The sequence below is a fragment of the Bactrocera dorsalis genome, chromosome 1, assembly GCF_023373825.1.
Source record: "Bactrocera dorsalis isolate Fly_Bdor chromosome 1, ASM2337382v1, whole genome shotgun sequence".
In the NCBI taxonomy this organism is placed as follows: domain Eukaryota; kingdom Metazoa; phylum Arthropoda; class Insecta; order Diptera; family Tephritidae; genus Bactrocera; species Bactrocera dorsalis.
The window spans coordinates 40,749,775-40,772,191 of record NC_064303.1 but is presented as its reverse complement, the minus strand read 5'-3'; the positions used below and the strand labels follow the sequence as shown (position 1 = coordinate 40,772,191).

Sequence of the window (22,417 nt, the reverse complement as noted above, 5' to 3'; positions counted from 1 at the left end):
ATTATCCACAATATTTACCGCACTTTTTTATGCACATATATTATCTATATATACATATAGACTTTTTAATTTAAATTTAACGCGAAAACCCATTCGACGAAATATTTTTTTTCTTCGTTTAAACTTTATGTGCGGAATCAAAATCTGCAATTTGCCGAAAGATTCAGAACGTTGGTAAAGGCATTCGGTGATACGAGTAATTGTTTGTCGCGAGCAAAGAGGGCCGAAAACGAATTGACGTCGAACCACGTCCATTGATGCTTGAGAACTAACGATTAACGGTCAGAGGTCTTACATTTGGCCATAACAAAAGTGAAAGCACGATTGGTTTCAAAATCACTAAATTTTTTCGAAAAACAGCGTCGCGTTAAAGTCTGTGAAATAATGCTTTCCGTGAACCAAGGATGTTATGAAACGTATTGTTACTGACCATTAGTCTTGAATCTATGCTATTACCCGGCAATAGACGGACTACAATCGGCCGAATATCGTGACAAAGGTGAGCCAATGCGAAAAACTACGTCAAAACAGGTCAAAAATCAAGGTTATGTTGACAGTTTTCTCGATTATCGAGGTGCCAGCGTCAAATACTTTTTGAGTGTTATACGTCGATTGCGTCAAGGTATTCGTCATTATAGGTCGATGTGGTTTTTGCACCACGCTAATGCAGCGTCTCATATTGCATTGATTCTTCGCGAGTTTATCGCCAATTTTCCGGAAATTGACTTTAAGAACTATTTCGATTGGAAAAAAAGTTGGCACAAGTGTATTGTGACTAAGGGGGATTACTTTGTGGCGGATAGCATAGATTTTGAAGAATAAATTAAGAGTTTTAAAATTATGAACAAAGTCTTCCTTTTTTTTCTCATAGTGGTATGTGTATGTACTGATATGTAGAACTGAACTAGTAAACTGATTAAATGTGCTAAAAGTATTTGCCATTATTATGCTTAAGTTCTACTTAACAAAAGATTGAGCTATATAAAGGAAATTATTATATATAACAATTGCAAATGAATACATAAATATTCATATATGTACATACATATGTATGTACGGTCGTTATACACTGATTGACGCACATTGCTAGATTGTGCTGAACTGAAAAAAATCACATTGCAATCAATTAATTTTGAATGATTACATGTATGTATGTATGTAAATATATAAAGCTTACAGTTACATATGAGCTCTTATAATAAAGTACGATTATAATAAATACAATTTCCCATTATTTCAGTTCGAACGTAGTCGAGGACCACGAGAATCGATCGCACTTCAAAGCTCAAGTAAAAAGTCGGCAAATGTTATCCGCACGAGAACAGTTTTTCGCACCTTCCTCATTGCCAGCATCAGCATTGGGTCTGGGTATTGAGGTGGTTGACCAGCGGTCACCTCCTGTTTATAGCCCAACAACAGTGCCATTAACCAGTGTACATGGTTGGCGGAATGGCGGAAGCGTCTTTGCCTCTGCGCCATCTACAAATGGCAGCGAAGCACATAGCGATCAACAGCAGACACAAATGCAGCCATTGGTGGCAAATAAAAGTAACGGCTGTACTAATGGCAGTAAGGAGAAAAACTCTGATGAACCATTCTCGAATTTGCCTTCCCGTGAGCCAGTAGATATAGAATTTAAGGAGTTGTCACTTACAGTACAAATGGGGTTTGGAAAAGGTAAGAAAACCTTTATTCACCATAAATACTTTTACATATATTATTATATATACTACACACACACTAAGTGCTTTAAATAATAATAACCAAAAATTTTATTTTCAAACATAATTGTTTTATATATTTCCAAATATCTATTATTTTAATTGGGATTCGTTGTTGTTGTGCAGAGAATTTAATGCAAGGTTTAGTGCTGCGCCTGTCTTGAAAAATCTCTTTGAAGTTTATATTAATTTGAAAACGTGCTGAAGCTGTACTAAATTAAATCGGTATTTGTCTTAAATAACAGTGAGGATATCTCAGAACTGAATAAAAATTTGGAGGCATGACATAGGGAGCTCTTAAAATATGAAGCCATTGCTAACTAATATGCGGATGCGTGTTCTACTAGTTGACCCTCCACGGAATACCTCAGTTTATATATTAGAAATGATAGAAAAATTATGTGGATATGTTTTCTCTATCCAAATTTTAGTTCGATGCTCACAATGAATTTAGAACTTTTCCTAGCTCCTCTTCATCATTGTACACGGCACCATATACATACATATGTGATCTACATATAACGGGTGATTTTTTTGAGGTTAGGATTTTCATGCATTAGTATTTGACAGATCACGTGGGATTTCAGACATGGTGTCAAAGAGAAAGATGCTCAGTATGCTTTGACATTTCATCATGAATAGACTTACTAACGAGCAACGCTTGCAAATCATTGAATTTTATTACCAAAATCAGTGTTCGGTTCGAAATGTGTTTATCGACAAATTTTGTTCAGCGATGAGGCTCATTTCTGGTTGAATGGCTACGTAAATAAGCAAAATTGCCGCATTTGGGCTGAAGAGCAACCAGAAGCCGTTCAAGAACTGCCCATGCATCCCGAAAAATGCACTGTTTGGTGTGGTTTGTACGCTGGTGGAATCATTGGACCGTATTTTTTCAAAGATGCTGTTGGACGCAACGTTACGGTGAATGGCGATCGCTATCGTTCGATGCTAACAAACTTTTTGTTGCCAAAAATGGAAGAACTGAACTTGGTTGACATGTGGTTTCAACAAGATGGCGCTACATGCCACACAGCTCGCGATTCTATGGCCATTTTGAGGGAAAACTTCGGACAACAATTCATCTCAAGAAATGGACCCGTAAGTTGGCCACCAAGATCATGCGATTTAACGCCTTTAGACTATTTTTTGTGGGGCTACGTCAAGTCTAAAGTCTACAGAAATAAGCCAGCAACTATTCCAGCTTTGGAAGACAACATTTCCGAAGAAATTCGGGCTATTCCGGCCGAAATGCTCGAAAAAGTTGCCCAAAATTGGACTTTCCGAATGGACCACCTAAGACGCAGCCGCGGTCAACATTTAAATGAAATTATCTTCAAAAAGTAAATGTCATGAACCAATCTAACGTTTCAAATAAAGAACCGATGAGATTTTGCAAATTTTATGCGTTTTTTTTTTTTAAAAAGTTATCAAGCTCTTAAAAAATCACCCTTTAGTATAAATTACTAACATACCAAAAATGTGGCAATTGGTTCACCTTTTCGTCAAATAATGTTTTTAATTATTTCCAAATGTGGGATATATACATACATACATATATATGTATATACATATTCCGCTGCATTGAACCATTCTTGAATTGTCTTATAGTCGACGTTTGAACATACGTAAATATAAGTACTGATTTTACTAACGAAAATTCAAATAACTGAATATAATATCCGTTTTATGATATTTGTTTATCTAATCAGTATTATTGTTTGTTCACTTCTTACCTGCCATATAATTATGGGTAAAGTTATAGAGTATACATTTGGCAAGAGCTATAAATACATACATACATATGTAAAATACCAGAGAACACATCGCTCATTTGCTGCAAGACCGGCATAAGTCAAAAAAATCGATTCGCCAGAAAACGCGTTTAAAGTTTTCAACTTACTACAACCTTACACGGTGACTCCAACCTTACACCTCTTCTCAAGCGGAGCATATAAGAGGTATTCATATGAATTTTTCACTCAACATGAAGTATGATATAACGAACAATTCTGCAGCATTAACTCAAAAATCACGTTTTTTGAATTATGCCGGTCTTGCAGCAGATGAGCGACATGTATGCGCGAATATTTGTAAACGAGTGTAGCTAATGTATACATAAAGTCTTTATGAAAAATATGTTAGTTTAAATTTCTATCTCAAATTTAATTGTAAAATACGATTTTTCATTAAAAAACTAGCTGACCCCGCAGCCGTTGTCCTGCGTGAAATTATGTAGTTTGAAATGAGAAGAAAGTTAAATTTATCATTTAATTTTTTTTTTTTCAATGTAACGGTTTTCGGTTTCTGTTCTGGTGTACAGAAAAGATGGTTTTCCAACTCGTGAGCACGCTACGGCCATGTGAAAAACATAGCATTTCCAAAATTATGCCTCACACTATGCGACTATCTTTAGGTCCTTTTGACTGTCATCTCAAATTCAATTTTCACTGGAAACGGAATACGTTTGAACTGAAATGGCAAATCGTTAGAACTCAAAGGAATTCGTAGGATTAAGCATTCTCTCCCTTTGTACTCGATAGGTGCGTCACAATCAGTCGGGTTCCATTACACAGTTTCGGCGCATGAAGATTGGGAAACATAATAACGACAGATCCTACTTTGAGACGCAAATGATGCGGTGGCATACCAAGCCTGTCCAAAGAATTTAGGAATACCGCTGGATAATTCACGGCGTCGTCTTCATAGTCAAGACGATCGATCGATTTGTATGAGCGCAAGTCTCCCGGAACTTGACTTTGAATCTTTCAGTTGAAGTCAACAACACCGGTATTTTTGGCAGCTAACATTGTGCGTGCACTTAAGGAATCGTAGTTCTGATAATTTGGCCAATGTCCGAACATTTGTGATGAGTTCATCCTTCGTGAATTGATAAAGGGAAGGTGGAATTGATATCGAACCACCGGAAGTATCAACCGAAATTGAACCATTTCCAATTTTTAGCGAAGACGATGTAAAATGTCTTTGACAATGTCGAGGTTTATATCGAAAAGTATACGAACTTCATTTTCATTCCAGTGATTAACGTGTTCCAGCATTTGTAATTGCTGGCTTACTTCTCAAAAACTTGCACATATTCCCATATACCGTTCACAGTAAGCAATGACTCAAATAAAGTTGAACCGCTACATTAATCAATAGCAACCGAAGGTAGAAACAATCGTCGTTTTTCGGGTGGATTGTGTAAATTCGTCCTAATGCATTAATTGATAAGACACCTGGATGTCAATCTACTGGTTGGCCTTGCTTTCTTCGTAACTATTCGACGATGCATTCCATGTACAATATCAAGGTATTTTCGAATAGAGCAATGTTCTTACAAACACATCACTGACGAAAGTTAAGAAAAAACTCGTCAATGTTAATTTTGTTGCTGGCCATCGCCACTGGCTATACTGTATTCTCTGGGATGAAATACACTCTTTGGCCATTCTCCAAATATGCAATGCAATACTCAACATTGACATGAATTTTGAATGTGAATTAGACAACACTGACGAATATGGTACGATCCATGTGTTGTCAACTTCGATACTCACGCCTCTAAATTGAATGCTAAATGTTCTGCCATTGTCGTCTGGTGAGCAACGCCGATAGAGTGGATATCCATCATTTCTAGTTTGTGTTTCCGAAAGAAAAGTACGTGGATACTGTTTCGTACATTTATTGACAGACATTCAAACCGAAGTGGTGTTGTGGTGTCCGCAAGGTCCATGAACCTTATTGGTTTTCATCACTTCGTATAATACTGGATCTTTCTTTGCATCCGGAATTGCCGCATTATTGAATGATTTCATCAATTTGATATGGTGTAACCACCTTCCACCATCCAAAGAAGAATGTGTGCGTGCGGCAAACCTGTCCTTTGCCACTCAACAGAGTACATCTAGCATCTAACAGCACCATATATGCGTTGCTTCAAAATAATGTCCATCGAAGCTGTTGAAAAGTCTTGCTATGACATCGTGACGATCGCTTTCTGATTGATCGCGACCCATAATACCGCACGTATATCATCGCATCCTGGGAGTACTCGTTCGTGTGCCTTATGTTGATGCCAAAAAGAACGCCGACCGATATTAGCGCGACCTCTTCATGGCATCGTGACAAATTTCAATCTGTAATTGATCACTTTGTGTGAAAAACACATAACATTTTCACTGAATAATTTTCAAAAATTTTTCAGGCAAACGCCAAATTTGAAAGATTTAAATAATTGAAAAACAAAACAAAAAAATTGAAAAGAAATTTGTATGGAAAAAATTAACTTTTTGGAATAACCCAATTTTCCGACTTTTCCTCACGAAAAGCATACAGGTTTTTTTATTTCTAAACCTTCCCCGATCCATATGGAACATTTTCTGAAAATTTCACCAAAAGTTATTAGCGTACATACATTTTGGCGATTCAATTTTATTTATATAGATTTACATTGGAATCAAGTATCTGTTAAGTAAATAAAAAAAACCCCACGCAGTCGAAAATTTTCTAATATTTTATTTTAATTTTCTACATACTTAATATGTTCAAAATTCACTATTTACCTTATTTGGCTTTTTTGTTACATTAGTTTACCGTTAATTCTAAAACCGAATACTGAATACCGCACGTATGTATGTATTTCAGTTCTAGCCCTATTTTCATTTGAGTAAGTTGTGAAAACAGGTACAGATGAACATGCAGTTGTCAACAGAAAAGAAAACATAAATCGTAGCTTTGCATAAAAATAAAATATCCAAACATCAAGTAGCGCGAAATAGGGGGCAGTGGACGTCCGATAAAAGTTAAACCTCGTCACGAACGACATATTAACCCATTTACAGCCAATGGTCGATTTTTCGACCAGCCACTTTGAAAAATCGCCAAGTTGAAAATGAACGAGATCTTGATCTTGACAAAAATTTTATCGGACCTTCGGAAGACCCATTTTTTCGCATTTTTTTTAATTCTGAAAAATAGAGAAAATTATTAAAAAAAATAAACCTTCCTATATATTGCAGTGTTTGTCGGATACTTCACGCAGAATGTATTTTTCAGCAGATCGGTTGTAGTATTGAATGATAAGGTATGTGCAAAACTAACTGGTTGCTAAATCGACCACCAGCCGAAAACGATACGACTAACATTTCCACTTCATTATTTTTGTGTCTTGTGTCAATGTTCCAAATGAATGATTGCCATAAATATATAGTAGACGCAGGAAGTATCATAATCAAAAACATGCACGACAAAGCGTCGTCTTACGGTTCATAGAGATTTTCGTAATTAAATATCAGAAAATGAAAAAATCGACTAAATACTTGTTCCACTTCATGGAACATTTCTTTCCAGATATTTTTATAATAGAATTTTTCAGAGGTTTCCTGGATCACGAATATAAAAAGGAAACCTTTCAGGAAGGTAGTTTGTCGGATGTTGTCCACTAGCCTGAGCAGGTCTTCCAGGGCCCCCTGCTGGCGGTAGTGAAGTATTCCGTTCTTGAGTAAAATATTGACAGTGCAATTTTGAGTTGATCATGAAATCGCAAATCGCATTCTTCATGCATGCATTTATTGCAATTTAATGGTCATTTATATTTTCGTGTAGCTCATATAGTAAGTCTTATCGCGTTGCAGGAGGGTACTCACCAATTCAACTTTTCAGCTTGTTTACCGATGATGATATATTCAAATATTTGGTTCGATGTACGATGAACTACGCGAAAATCTATAACAACGACTTGAAATTTGAGATGTATGATACGGAAATGCGCCGTTTCATTGGAATTTTGTTCGTGACTGACTACAATACGCATCATTGCATTGAAAATTATTGGTCCCAATCTTCATTGGAGTGCAAAATCATCCGTGGCTCGTGAACGTTTCAAACTAAGTATTTCCATGAGTGCGATAATCATACTATCGATGGCAGTGATAACTTCGCCAAATTGACCCCGTGGAATTTGAAATTCCTGCAGTTTGGCATATTCTATCAATGAGCAGATGCTTACTACGGCCGCCATTCTTGCAAAATGTTTATCAAAGGAAAAACCATTCGATTTGGCTTCAAATACTGGGATTATGTTCGTCTGATGACTATTTGTATTCATAAAATATAAAGATAAGATATTGAACTTTCAAGATAAGTTTTTCAAAACTTACTTATGACATGTATCTATCTTTTATTGTAAAAAAATGTTATGTGAAATTGAAAAATTGAACAAAATAAACGTTTTGAATGATAAACTCTAATAAAACACTGTTTCACTTTAGTAAGTATCGTTTTCGGCTGATGGTCGACATTTCAACCACATTCTCGTGGCTAAACGGCTTAATATAAAAATCTCCAAAAATTTAAACCATCGAGTTTTCGTCATACTAAACAATATAAAGTTTGAATAAAATCAAAGCAGTGGATCTAAGTGTAGCCGGTAATGGGTTAAACGGATGTGCATTAGGGTAAAAATAACTACATGTTCTATGCAAAATGTGCAGAATAATCTTGGATTACGAGCGCGCCGTCCTGCCAATAAGCCATTTCTTATTACATGAATGAAGAAACAGCGACTAGAGTAAGCAAAGTCACACAAAACTTGGACTACATCAGATTGGAGAAATGCTATTTTTCCCGATGAATCAAAGCTTAATTTGTTTGGACCCGACGGAAATGCCACAGTGCGTCGTAGGAAAGGGGAGCGTTCGTTGCTATATCCAAGTTTGGTGTTGGATAGCTTATTGTTCCAAAAGGATCTGTGAATGCCAAAAAATACATTGAGAAAGCGTTTTGCTAACTACTGAATAGCTTTCCGAACACACCCAAAAAGTTTATTTTCAGGAAGATTCAGCCTCTTGCCATAGAGCCAAATCCTTAACTAAATAATACAAATATTGAACTACATTTTTCAATAAAAAATTATGGAAGATTGTACCTTTTTGATTAAGTTCTGCAGTTCGAATTATTTTCTCCTGCATCAGATTAAAGTCGCACGGTAGGGAGTCACTTTGTCTGAACCTCGTTTGGTATCGAAAGGCTTCGAGAGGTCCTTCCCGATGCTGCCGGAATTTTTGGTATTCCTCAACGTCAGTTTACACAACCGCATTAGTTTTGCGGGGATACCAAATTCAGATATCGCGGCATAAAGGCAGCTCCTTTTTATGCTGTCAAAAGCAGGTTAACGGGTATTTTTCAAGATTTGCCGCATGGTGAATGTCTGGTCAGTTGTTGATTAACCAGGCCTGATAAGGTTCAATCGGTTTATTGACGGTGGGCTTTATTCTTTCACACAATACGCTCGATAGAACCTTATACGCGACGTTGAGGAGGCTTATACTTTCACTGCCATTTACCAGGCTGGAGAAGTGTTCTCTCCATAATTTTAGTATGCTCCGGGCATCTGTCACTAGATCACCTCTGCGGGTTCTACAACAGTATGCACCGCTCTTGAAATCTTCTGGTAGTCGCCGCATCTTTTCGTAGAATTTTCGAGCATTACCCCTGTCGGCCATCTTGTCAAGTTCTTCGTACTCACACATTTCGGCCTCTCTCGATGATTTCGGTTGCAGCTTTACGTAAGGAGCTTGAAATGCCGTCGCACAGTTCCCTTATACCGAGTTGTTGACGAGTGCTCTCAGAGAGCAGGAGTGCAAGTCGAATCGAAAATCGTTCGGCTGTCTCTTGTGATTGCAGCTTCTCGACGTCAAACCTTGTGTATGTATGTTAACGTGCGTTTTTTGCTGCACAGAGACGGGTGCGTATCTTGGCTGCAACAAGATAGTGGTCAGAGTCGATGGAGCGTACGCACATCTAAAACACTGGAGACGTGTCTTCCATCTATCACAACATGATCGTTCTGGCTGGTGAGTTTTCAATTAGGAGACAGCCAGGTAGCTTGGTGAGTTTCCCACCTCTCTCCCACCACGAATCTCACACCAAACTTGAGCTCCTTTATTTGACTGTAGTAAATGCCACAAGGACCTACTCGCCTTCTCCCGTCCATCGCATTTTTTGGGCGGCTATGATGTCAGCCTTTATTTTCACGAGGACATCAACCAGAGAGGCAGCGGCACTTTCCCAATTAAGGGACCGGACATTCCACGTGCATGTCCTCAAATCGTAATCCTTAATTCGTTCGCCGTGGCCGTCATCAAAAGGGGGGTTCTCATCCGGGTCTGTTTATACTTTTTCATTGGGGGCGTTTTTTACGTGGTGGGTCCCAAACCCTGCGCACAACCCTCTGGAAGGATGTTTCCCGTTCTCACTTTAGTTCGCCTTCAAACAGATGTTTTCTGGCTACCCAGAGGATACTTGGTCAAAGACCGGAAGTCGTGAGCTGATTGAGCCAAATGTAAAAGAATCGTATCTGGCCACTCCCAAGTGAATGGCGATCAGAGAACTTTCCTCACTTGCGTGAACTTCTACACATGACTCGATTCTCCAAACCCCTAGCTACCGAAAATTTAGAACGCTAGTAGCTATAGTTTACTTTTTACCGCGAGTATCGATCAATATGTGAGATACATATATGTATAATTGAAATTCAAGGATAGTCTTTTCCTGACAGGGGAATGTCTGTGTGTCAAAAATGGGTAGAATCGTGTTAATCCTGAAATAGTTTTCGAACTTCTAGGTAACTTTATATCATACATGTGAGTTATCGTAATATCATTTTCGTGTTTTACTGACAACAGTTTACCTTTGTGCCTAAAATGGATAAAATTGGTCGAAAATTTTACCAACCTCCCTTATAACAAACTTATAACATCTGGGTGACTTTAATCCATATGATTGCCCATGGTATGAAAGGTACCTTAATGAATCTCAGTGAACATTTTATTAGTATGTCGCATGTTAGTATTATATAATGTAGTATTGGCAAAAATAGATAAAATCGGGTTAATACTACGATCAACTTCTATATACCACATATGGTATGTACTCGTATAATGATTTTCGATTTTCTTACAAACCTTTTGTGGAATATGTCGGTCAGTGTATGAGTAAGATATGTTTATGTGGATGTATCTTTATACAATTGGTTGGATTCCGATCCTCTGATTGTCGTTTTGGACCTTAAATTTTATCGCTGGCTCTGATTCTTGCAAGTTACAAGAGTATAAAATGTTCGGTTGCGAGGGATTTCACTGTAATGCATAGTAATAATTGCGAACATACTAGTATAGATTTATTAACAGTATACATATGCATGTATGCGTGGGTATATACATACATACATGCATTTTCTATCATAAGTGAATTCTAAATCCAAACATATCATTGATCTTCTGAACTTTGAGATAAATTAATCCTATTACAACCCGCAAATAGTTAGTTTGTTAATTACTTCCATCAAGGCTCGAATTCTATTACTTTTAATTGCATTTCAACTATTGTATATACATATATTGAATGTAAATAATTTATTGCCTTGACGGGTGTGCATGTAAAAGTATGAATGCAATGCATGTAACGCTTTCTGAAAGTAATAAATAAATACATTTCAATATTTACTTATATGATTGGTTATAAATGACGTAACTATCTCGAACTTCATATACTAGTACTTTCGCTAAATGTCGCTCTAATAGTTTTGTACACCTAACGGTTGTTAATTCTATATCTATTAGAGTTACTTATATATAAATATAAATGATCAAGATGACGAGACGAGATGAAAACCGAGTTTGTCCGTCCATGCATGCGAAAACTTGAGTAAAACATAAATCTAGATATGTATTTTGATTAAGCTTGGTCTCTGATGTGTAGACCTGCAAAACGATAATCTAACAGCACTCAACAGTTTCGATAGTGAAAAATACTATAGATAGGATCGAGAGTTTTCCCTTTGGCACTTCATTTTTATGAAATAATCTCTAGATTAATTCTCTGTAATAAATAAATTTAATAAAAAATTATTAAAGTTACATATACAAATTTTCATGTTACTCTGAGAGTTTACGAATTATACAAATAACACTTAATATACATGTACTCATATAATATGAGATCAAGAAATTTATACTTAAAATACGTTTCGATAGAGTGCCTCATTCCTCAATAATCCTCCTAATCCAGATCCAATTGGCGATTCAAACTGAAAGTTTTGTTTACGTGTGATTCATCCCTTTCTTTCGTTTTGGGCTTATATGTAAGTTCCACGGTGTGTGCATTAAGTTAATTCCTTTAATGTATTCGAGTTTCCGTAGCCGTGACTTGCGGGGATGTTATTCAAAATAAGATTTTACATTCTGTATTACCAGACTATATCATTATGTAGCTTTATTAAGTGAAATTTTGCAATTTTATGAAAGTTGTTGATAAGTAAGTAAAATATCGATAGGGCTAAAATAAAACTATTGATACTATCGATCGTTTTGCAGCTCTAACGCAAATGTTTCTTGGGACCATGAGAAGGTTGGTAATATAGATGGACGGAATCAGCCATCGCTACGCCCAAAAAGTCCTATTAATCAAAAATTTATAAAGTACGACAACTAAACTTCACAATAAGATACAAAACTGTAATTTTATTCAACGAAAATCAAAAAACATAAATAAATCTCTGAGATACATTACTGAAATGTGATAACGGTGTGCCCAAAAAGTCAAAACTTCACCTAGCCCCCTTTATATTATCGTAAAAAGATTGTCGAAAGTCAGGTTTACTTTATACTGTATATGTGAGTCAATTTGTAAGTTAGCTTAATAAATATTTTTCTAATAACAGTGCGTATTGTGCTTAAAACGGATAAAATCGGGTGAATACCTTTCCAGTGACTTTATTACCTAATAAAAGGACTTGCAAACATCCGGTGGACTTTATGCATTATACATATGTATATTTATTGGTCAATATGTGATGATTTGATTGCAAGTGATCATGTTTTCGTGCTAATATTATGTCGGGATGCCAAAAATGGATTAATTCGGGTCAATGCTATCATAGCTCCCATGTCTTTGGATTCCAAATATATCGATCAATATGTAATATATCTTATTAAATACAATCGATAAATGATTTCTTTTCAGTTGGCTTTAAACCGTTTATATTGGTAAATAAATGTTATAGCCGCAATATATTGATTCAATGACAGGAAATCATTCTTTGACTTCACTTAAGCGACTTTTAACATTTGTTACATATTTGGGGGTTGAAATCAATCAATACACCAAGAAATTTACTTAGCTCAAAGTACAAAAAATCCAATCACATCATAGTCATATTATATCTAAAATAGTTTGAAAAGAGTCTGATTTCGATATATGGTATATGTAGCTTTTTGAACAGCATGGGAAGGCAACAATACCATATATTTTCAGATTATTTGCAATGGGATTCTTCATTTCCTTTATTGGCGCAGACACTGCTTACGCCGTTATAGTCGAGTTTCCAACAGCGCGCCAGTTGTTCCTCCTTTTCGTTGTTTGGCGCCAATTGGAGATTCCTTTTTCACCGACTTGCAACGGAGTGGAGCTCTTTCTTTTCATCTTCTTACCCCTGCGGAAACTGTGTCATACTTTCAGAAGTCGAGAGTTTTATCCTCCATTCGGACGAAATTACCCAGCCAGGATAGCCGCTGTCTCTTAATTCGCTGAACTATGCAATGTCATCTTATATCTCGTACAGCTCAGAGTTCCATCGACTTCGGCATTCGCCGTTGTCAACGCGCAAAGGACCATAAATCTTCCGCAGAACCTCTCGAAAATTCGTAATGCCGAGTCATCAGATGATGTCATCGTCTATGCCTCGCAGGACGGGGATAATGAGTGACTTGAAAAATTTGCTCTTTGTTCGTCGAGAGATAACTTTACTTCTCAATTGCCTACTCAGTCCGAAGTAGCACCTGTTGGCCAGAGTAATTCTACGGTAAGTTTCGAGGCTGACGTTGTTGTTGGTGCTAATGGTAGTTCAAAGATAGACATTATCTACGAATTCGAACTCATGACACTTAACAGTGACGTGGGAGCTTAGTCGCGAGTTCGACGAAAAGAGATATTTCGTCTTGCCTTCGTTCACTACCAGACCCATTTGCTTCGCTTCTTTATCCATTCAAGAGAAAGCAGAACTAACGGGCCGGTTGTTGAGGCCAATGATATCAATATCACCGGCGTACGCCGATACACTCTTTTAGAAGATGGTACATTTTCCATTTAGTTCTGCAGCTCGAATTATTTTCTTCAAGAGTAGATCGAAGAAGACGCACGAAAGGGAGTCTCCTTGTCTGAAACCTGGTTTGGTATCGAACCGCACGAAGAGGTCAATGTCAATATACACGACTGTATAGTTTTGCTGGGATACTAAATTCAGACAACGGCAAAGAGGCAGCTCCTTTTCGTGTTGTCAAAAGTAGTTTAAAATCGATCATTGCCTTGTTCTCAAGCTCTTCGTACTCACGCATGTCGGCCTCTATTTTTTTTTGTCTTGCAATCGGCTTCTATTATTCAGGTATTTGTTGTCTGTCAGTAGCACAAGCCTCTTGCAAACTCTTTCTTGTAGTTCTTAATTACTCTGCATTAGTGTAAGAATTAACAAAATCAATATTATTAAATGAATTTTAAATATTGAAAACAACAAAAAAAATTTGAACCCATTTATAGGAGAAAAGGAGATATTACATAATGTCGGCGGAAAATTTCCTGGTAGTCAGCTAATTGCCATAATGGGCCCTTCTGGTGCAGGAAAATCCACATTACTGGATGCGTTATCTGGCTTTAAAACAACAGGTGTAGATGGTTCTATACTCCTGAACGGTCGTCGACGAGACTTGCGTAAGTAAAATTCAAAAATGTCAAAGATATTCTGTCCTGCTAGGTAAAAAGGAATTTTCATATAATATTAATAAAAATATGTTTGGAACTATAGTCCATTTTTATTTTTATATTGTTAATACGTGAAATCTATAATCTATTTAATTTTTAGCTTCATTTCGTCGAATGTCCTGTTACATAACACAAGATGATCGCCTTCAGCCGTTATTAACAGTAAACGAGAATATGCATATAGCAGCAGATTTGAAATTGGGCTCAAATGTGAGTTATGAGGAAAAGGAAGGAAGGGTTAGTAAGAGTAGTATATAAAAAGGTTTCTCAGTTTTTGTTTTTAATTTTATAACTGCCTTCTTCACACGTAGATCGAAGACATTCTGTTGCTGCTGGGCTTGTACGAACATGACCAAACAATGACTATGCGTCTATCCGGTGGACAAAAGAAGAGGCTCTCTATTGCAATGGAATTGATAAACAATCCAACAGTAATGTTCCTTGACGAACCGACAACGTAAGATCATAAGAAATGTAATACCAAAAAAAATTAAATAATTTATAATACTTTATGATTTAACATATACAGTGGTCTGGACAGCAGTTCCTGCACCAAAGTATTGGAATTATGCAAGAAGTTAGCACAACAGGGTAGGACCATTATCTGTACAATTCATCAACCAACAGCCAAATTATTTCAAATCTTCGATCAAGTATACGTACTATCGTCCGGTAATTGTGTCTACCAAGGCAGTACAGAAAAATTAGTGCCATTCTTACAGACCGTCGATTTGCCATGTCCTGTTTACCACAATCCTGCTGATTACAGTAAGTTCTAAAACAATACAAACAGATAAACTAGCCAAATAAATGGAATATTACTCTTATATAAATATTTTTTATAATTCTCTGTTATTAATCGTTGAGTAAGAGTTTTATCCAACACAAATTCGTTGACTTGTTTTTTGTTTTTAGTTATAGAATTAGCTTGCGGAGAGTATGGGAACGATAAAGTTGATGTCTTGAAATCAGCAGCAGAGAATGGTAGTAGTCTAGCGTGGTTTGACGACCCAAGTTCTATATTACGCGCAGAAACATTAATTCGAAAATATCCGATTCCGAGAAAATCAAAAAAACGTTCTTTGGAGGATACGAGCTATATCAATCAATTATCGGTATTACTGCATCGGGGATATGTAAAGGCTAAGCGTGATACAACCTTAACTCATTTGCGCATAGCTGTAAATGTGTTTGTTGCCATCATTCTGGGTTCATTATACGCCGGCTCCGGTCGTGAGGGCTCAAGAGTTTTAGACAATTATAACTTACTGTTTGCTATATTAATCCATCATTCGATGACAACGATGATGTTAACTGTATTAACATGTAAGTGAATGTCTTGAAATCTCATCAAATTTGTTGTGAATATATTTTTTTTTTATATTTTATGTATAATTTCAGTCCCAATAGAGATGTCAATATTGTTGAAAGAACACTTTAATCGCTGGTATTCCCTAAAGGCTTACTACACATCAATCACATTAATCGATCTGCCCATTTCAGTAAGAACTCTTTTTTTGATTTTTTTATATAAAGATATTATATCCTATTATTTCCATAGGTTGTTGGCTGTTTACTTTTTACTGTTATTATATATCTGTGGAGTTATCAACCAATGGAGTGGGAGCGATTTTGGATGTTCTTTGCTATGAGTTTGCTGACTGTATTCGTTGGTCAAAGTTTTGGGCTGATGATTGGCGCTTGGTTTAGTGTTGTGGTAAGTTTTATAACAAAAAAACTACATAAATATATAAAAAAATAATCTTTTGCGTTTAACTACGTAAAAATTTAAGATAATTTAAGAGAAATATTAAGCTAGGACATAAAATCTTTGCAAAAATCGTGAGAGAGGAATTCGACTAATCGAAAACGGTTTACTAAACTCAGGAAAAATTGATGCTCAGGGGTATGAAATAATGTACAAATTAAATGGGTTACCATGTAAGGCGATGCGAAGAGTAATGAAGAGCAAAAGTAAGGCACAGGGATAAAATGATTTTTTTATAACATTTTCCATTTTCCAGATTGACCAAAATAATAATTTTTGGGCATTCAAATTATAATACCACCCAGGAGGCAGCAAAATGATGCGTTATCCAAGTTAGTTTCGCCCAGTTAGTTATTTATGTATATAAAAAAGAAACAAAACGATAACAATTCATTAACATATACATATGACTAGAAAACAAAAAGACAACAATTCATTTGACAAAGCTATAAAAATATCACAGATATAATATATGTATATACATACATATATACATACATAGTACAAATCCCAAATTCTAATTTTACTTTCTAATTTGATTGCTTCTGCATTGTAAATTCGCTTATTGTAACCAATTTAAATTTGTTAAAAAATAAATTCTTATTCTAATGAAAATGGCTATAACTATTTTTGGGTCACAATTTTCACAACACAAAAAGGTTTCATTTTACTAAAAAGGCTACCGTAAAAAAATATATTTTCTTGTCATTAATATTAAGCAAAGGCCGTGACGCTGAAACTTCTAACAAATTAGCGAAATTCTATTCACAAACAAAATGGCAAGGAATTATCGTCATTGCACTTGTCGCTAACCTTGTAGTGCGATTTTCTTCGCCATAATTCTCAACACATTTTTCTTTATTGGAGTAGACACCGCCACTCGGTCATAGCCTACTTTACAACATTAGGCTATTTTCTTCTATTCATTGGGAGTGTTTTTTACATGGCGAGTTCAGCGCACAACCCTGGGGAAAGATATTTTGCCTTCTCACTTTAGCTCATCTTAAAATGGATGTTTTTTGGCTACCCAGAGGATACTTGGTCTAAGGCCGGAAGTCGTGAACTGCTTGAGCCACATATGAAAGAATCGATTCTGGCCACACTTAAGTGAACGTAACAAAGTTTTCCAAGTACTTTCGGAGGAAAAATCTGATGATTGGTGATTTAAGTGACGATAACCAACTGGCGACAAAAAATACACCCAAATCTATCGTTTTAAAAAAATTATCATATCGTCGACCATTTCTACAGCGATTACTATTTATAAACCTAATACAAGCATCCAATTGTGGAGGAACTTTACTACAAGCTAATGAAAGAGGTTCTGCTGGTTCCCCAAATTAACTATTTCTTAACTGTTCCCTACATCTTCTAATTCGGTGGCCATTTGAACTAATTGGGCCTTTAAACTACTATTTCAACAATAATTAGAAAAAGCCACATCGATGTACTGTTTGCATTTGAGGCAGATTCTCAAATTTCTTTAACTGATACAGCATCGTCTCCGTTACCTTCAAAAATTTCATTGGTGGCTTGCGTGGCATTTTTCCCTTTTTATACAAAAATTTCAAAATATAACGAATTTCTTCATTATTTTCACTCATTTTTAAACAGCTGTAACTTTTTTTCAACTTCCCCGAATTTTTTTGATAAATGAAGCTTAAAATCTCACCTTTCCAACACTATATGGTGGAGATATACCATTGCAACGACATCTTTTGACAAAATGCGAAAAGACTTTTTCGACGACTCAATATATGTATGGGGGTTTCCAATAAATGCGATACGAAGAAAATGCACTAATTATTAAAGAAATTCAAATGTTTTTTTTTTAGTGTGAAGTGCAATCGATATTATTAAATCTTGAATATAACATCATTCGAATGGCCTCCACGATTTCTTTTGCAGGAACGAAATCGATGAATTGATTTGTCGCGTACTTTTCTCACAATAATTCGATTGTTGCGCGTGCTGTGTAACTTATAGCCTCAATATCAACTTCTTCCAATTGCGGCCATAAAAACTTGGTTGTCATTGATCTATACCGCTCTCATTTGATAGTAACGGTGCCACCACCAAACTGTGAATTTAGATGAGTGTAATGGATTTTCGTCTCACCAGAATCGACAGTTTTGTTTATTTACCGCACCTCTCAGATGAAAATGAGCTTCATCGAAGAAGATTATTTTGTTAGATATTGGAGATCCATTATTTTGATAATAAAATTGAATAATATACTCGTATGTATAAACGTTGTTCTTGCGTATATCTTGTTGAAATTTTAAACATAACTGAATACAATGGAAAACAAGTAAGAAAAGACTAAGCTCGGGTGCAATCAAATATTTTATAATATCATCCAAAGGATCGGAATCAAAACAATTATATATATATGTATATTAAGTTGTTTCAAAAAATTGTTCAACTCTTACACCCTCAAATGTTAGTGATTGACAAACAAAAAATCCTCCCTCAAGCCAGGCGCTGTAGCTTAACTCTAAGAGGTCGCTATTTTTTTTTTAGGTTTCCATACATTTTACATAGGAATTTTCGTTTTTTCATTCTAACTAAAATTTCACTAACTAATTTTCGTTTCTCAAAAATAACCATCGCATATTCAGAAAGTTCACTTTTCAAACTTTAAATTAAAAATTTTAGGCACAGAGATATATATACTGTTATGTAAAACGAGCTCAGTAATTTTCATAAAATATAAAGTCACCCGGAAGTTCGAAAATCTTTATATTAGGTATATGGAGGCTCAGGGACATACCATTGTCAGATGATTATCCCTGATTTTCAAATATATACATCACACCAATATTTTCGATCAAAAATAAACTATAGCTACTGGTCCAAATATACAAAAATAGTCAACTGTAGATACTGGGGTCAACATATTCGGTAGATAGAGTCATGAAAAGTTTTGTTTGGATTTAGTAAAGTTTTGGTTAACGTGGTGTACTTTAAGGGGTTATATACACTTATTTTCTAAAAAAAATCGGTTTTTCTAAGATTTTTTTTTGCAAAGGCGGGATTTTTTAATAATAATTGAACACTGTTGATATGTTTATATATGTTTAAAGTTGTTTAATTTAATTTTTCAGTTAAAAATGTGCCCATTTGTTGGCACTACAGCTGTTGTGTCGATACACTTTTTTTCTGTGACGCTTTGCGGTGAGCATGATAAGTAGGTAATGGTTCATCTGCAATCAAATAAAAGAAGAGTTTTCTTTAGCTTATATTATAACGCCGTACTTGAACGAAGGATTTGGCGAAATAAACATTTTTACGCAAGTGGTGATGATTTTACTGAAAAGATCGATTTTTGTGTGTCTAAAAATTCATTTTTTTCATTCCCAAAAAAAAACTCTTGTTTCAAATAAAAAATCCTTCGTTCAAGTACGAGATATTGTAGTTTTCAAGTAGCTAGCAAAAAATTAGACCGATAGGTCGCATGGTTCTTTAGAAACCTTGCTCACCGCAACGGTACTTTTTAAAAAACATCATTTCGAGATAATCGCGTTTAAAGTTTTGGCACGTACTTGGGGGCATATGGGAGGAGCGCGCTGTTGACAGCTGTAACTTTGGTTCTAGTGCTCAGATCTCTATGAAATTTACAAGAAATAATCTTAAAGGGATATACTTTAAGAAAATGCAATAAAAAAATATCGATTTTTCCAACCAACACAAGTGTATATAACCCCTTAAGGGTATTGTTACTGCAAAATTCTATTCTACTATATTAATTATTTCTTGATTTCTGTGCTCATTCTGTACTGGAAAGCGAAAGAATCAAGGGAAACTTTAAATTATGCTATATGGGTTTAGACGTGATTGTACACCGATTTCGCCCATTTTCACATTGTGACATAGATATAGAAGAAGAATGCAATGTACTAAATTTAGTCGAAATCGGTCGGTCGGATACCGATGTGATTTGACCTAAAAGTGGGCGGTGCCACGCCCCTCGTCCAATTTTTACACTGGCTCTGATAAAGCCCTCTTATACCTTTCCTGGGGGTAGAATGGGTTAATGTATCTAGCGTAATTAGTTATTGATTAATTGCGCTTTCAATAGTTTTGAACAGTACCGTTATATAAATAATAAATAAAAAAGTGTAAGAAATAAACGGACGCACTTTATTCAAATTTTGTTGTGTTTTAAATTATTTGTAAAAGTTTCAAATATAAAAGGATTACAGATAATACGGATTATAGGAAATGTAAATAAGATTATATTAAAGAAATAACTATCACACTTTAATGTCATTGAAATAAATCGGCATTATTACAGCATATAGAAACTATAATTAAAATTCAATATGTTTATGTTTGGTTGCGTTGTTCAATTTCTGACATTTGCAGTTCTAATGTTGCAAATTCAAATTTTGTTTTAAATCAATCCGCAGTGTTTGTGTTCAAATGTTTCCCATTTTATGTTCTTTTCTCCTAAATTTTGAACTTATCTTTAGGTTTTCATCTTCCCCTAACAAAAGAATTTGTTTTGTGAATTTAAACTATAGCGCTATGAACTAATATTGTTTGTCCGTTGCCTTTGCCAGTTTGATGACGAATCAAAAATTCGTGAAACGTACAATTTTGACATTCGCTTTACGCAAGAGCGCTCACATTTCGAATGGTAAACACGTCTTGTAGAGTAGTATTTTCGCGATAGCGAGCATTTTGAAAAGAGTAATTTTAATTATTATGGTCTTATGTCCTGTACTTGTAGGGTAAAACTTATTTTGAAAACCTTGAGCTGAAAATGTTAATATAAGCAGTGTTTTCTAATATAAAATATCTCTCATGCTTAAATATTTAGCTGTTATGTATTTATACACAACTGAAGGTTAAAAATACTGAATGTATTTATATTACTATGTTTTTTTTATTTTTTCCACAATAGAATGGAACTTTCTTAGCACCTGTGCTGACTATTCCGATGATGATGTTTGCCGGTTTCGGGGTAACACTTCGAGATTTACCCAGTTATTTGAAATGGGGCAGCCATATATCTTACCTTAGATATGGTTTGGAAGGCTTTGTTGGTGCCATTTATGGTCAGGGACGTGGTGTGTTAGACTGTAATGAAGCGCCTTACTGCCATTATAGGTGAGTTATATAAAACCAGGAATCTGAAATAATGCATTTTACACAAAATATTTCCAATTTCTTATAATGCAGATACCCGAAGAAATTCCTGGAGGAGATCACAATGCGTGGTGATCAATTTTGGAATGATTTCATGGCCCTGTGTGTTATTACCATAGCTTTCAGAATAGTGGCCTTTGTTGTTCTTAAAGCGAAAATAAATTCAGTAAAATAATGTGTATGAAACTACGAAAAAATTTAGGATACAATTTATGAAAACGATTTGGAGTATTTGAAAATATAATATATAAGTATGTATGTATTTTATAGAATATTTGATTATGACTTTTTGTACTTTTTACATATTGTATGCAAATGTTGGTGTTTAAATATTATGTTCAAAGACTTTTAACAAAATAATTACAAAATGTGATTCAAATCAAATAAGTTTAAATAAAAACATGTTTTTGTTTATAATAAATACGTTTTTCTAATTTGTTTATAATGAAAGCTAATGCAAATTAATTATATACATATGTAAAATAAGGAAACATTTTCGTCACTCTCTCCGATAGTGTGAAAATGGATGAAAATCATATATAAAATATTAAATTTAGCTTCTTTGGTTGAGTTTGTATCTCGTACATATGTATGCACATATAAAGGGTGATTTTTTAAGAGCTTGATAACTTTTTTAAAAAAAAACGCATAAAATTTGCAAAATCTCATCGGTTCTTTATTTGAAACGTTAGATTGGTTCATGACATTTACTTTTTGAAGATAATTTCATTTAAATGTTGACCGCGGCTGCGTCTTAGGTGGTCCATTCGGAAAGTCCAATTTTGGGCAACTTTTTCGAGCATTTCGGCCGGAATAGCCCGAATTTCTTCGGAAATGTTGTCTTCCAAAGCTGGAATAGTTGCTGGCTTATTTCTGTAGACTTTAGACTTGACGTAGCCCCACAAAAAATAGTCTAAAGGCGTTAAATCGCATGATCTTGGTGGCCAACTTACGGGTC

At 35.3% G+C, this 22,417-nt stretch overlaps 1 protein-coding gene and 1 long non-coding RNA gene across 4 annotated transcripts in view; both read left to right on the top strand.

The window, feature by feature from the left end:
• Positions 1-22,417, top strand: part of LOC105228524 (ATP-binding cassette sub-family G member 4) — an 81,576-nt gene that overhangs the window by 18,442 nt on the left and 40,717 nt on the right. The window contains exons 1-11 of one of the 3 annotated variants that reach the window (XM_011208401.4): positions 224-499; positions 1,241-1,677; positions 14,316-14,486; positions 14,638-14,774; positions 14,849-14,994; positions 15,067-15,305; positions 15,453-15,863; positions 15,939-16,039; positions 16,099-16,254; positions 21,215-21,420; positions 21,493-21,880. In XM_011208401.4, the coding sequence (XP_011206703.1) occupies positions 1,305-1,677; positions 14,316-14,486; positions 14,638-14,774; positions 14,849-14,994; positions 15,067-15,305; positions 15,453-15,863; positions 15,939-16,039; positions 16,099-16,254; positions 21,215-21,420; positions 21,493-21,634 (2,082 nt within the window). In that variant the 5' untranslated portion in view covers positions 224-499; positions 1,241-1,304 and the 3' untranslated portion in view covers positions 21,635-21,880. Of the gene's footprint in view, positions 1-223; positions 500-1,240; positions 1,678-14,315; positions 14,487-14,637; positions 14,775-14,848; positions 14,995-15,066; positions 15,306-15,452; positions 15,864-15,938; positions 16,040-16,098; positions 16,255-21,214; positions 21,421-21,492; positions 21,881-22,417 lie in introns of those variants that run through there. The other 2 variants (XM_011208393.4, XR_007423739.1) reach the window with 2 other exon arrangements.
• Positions 16,261-16,789, top strand: LOC125775709 (uncharacterized). The gene is made up of 2 exons (XR_007421316.1): positions 16,261-16,511; positions 16,562-16,789. It is a non-coding gene; the product is annotated as an uncharacterized LOC125775709 (long non-coding RNA).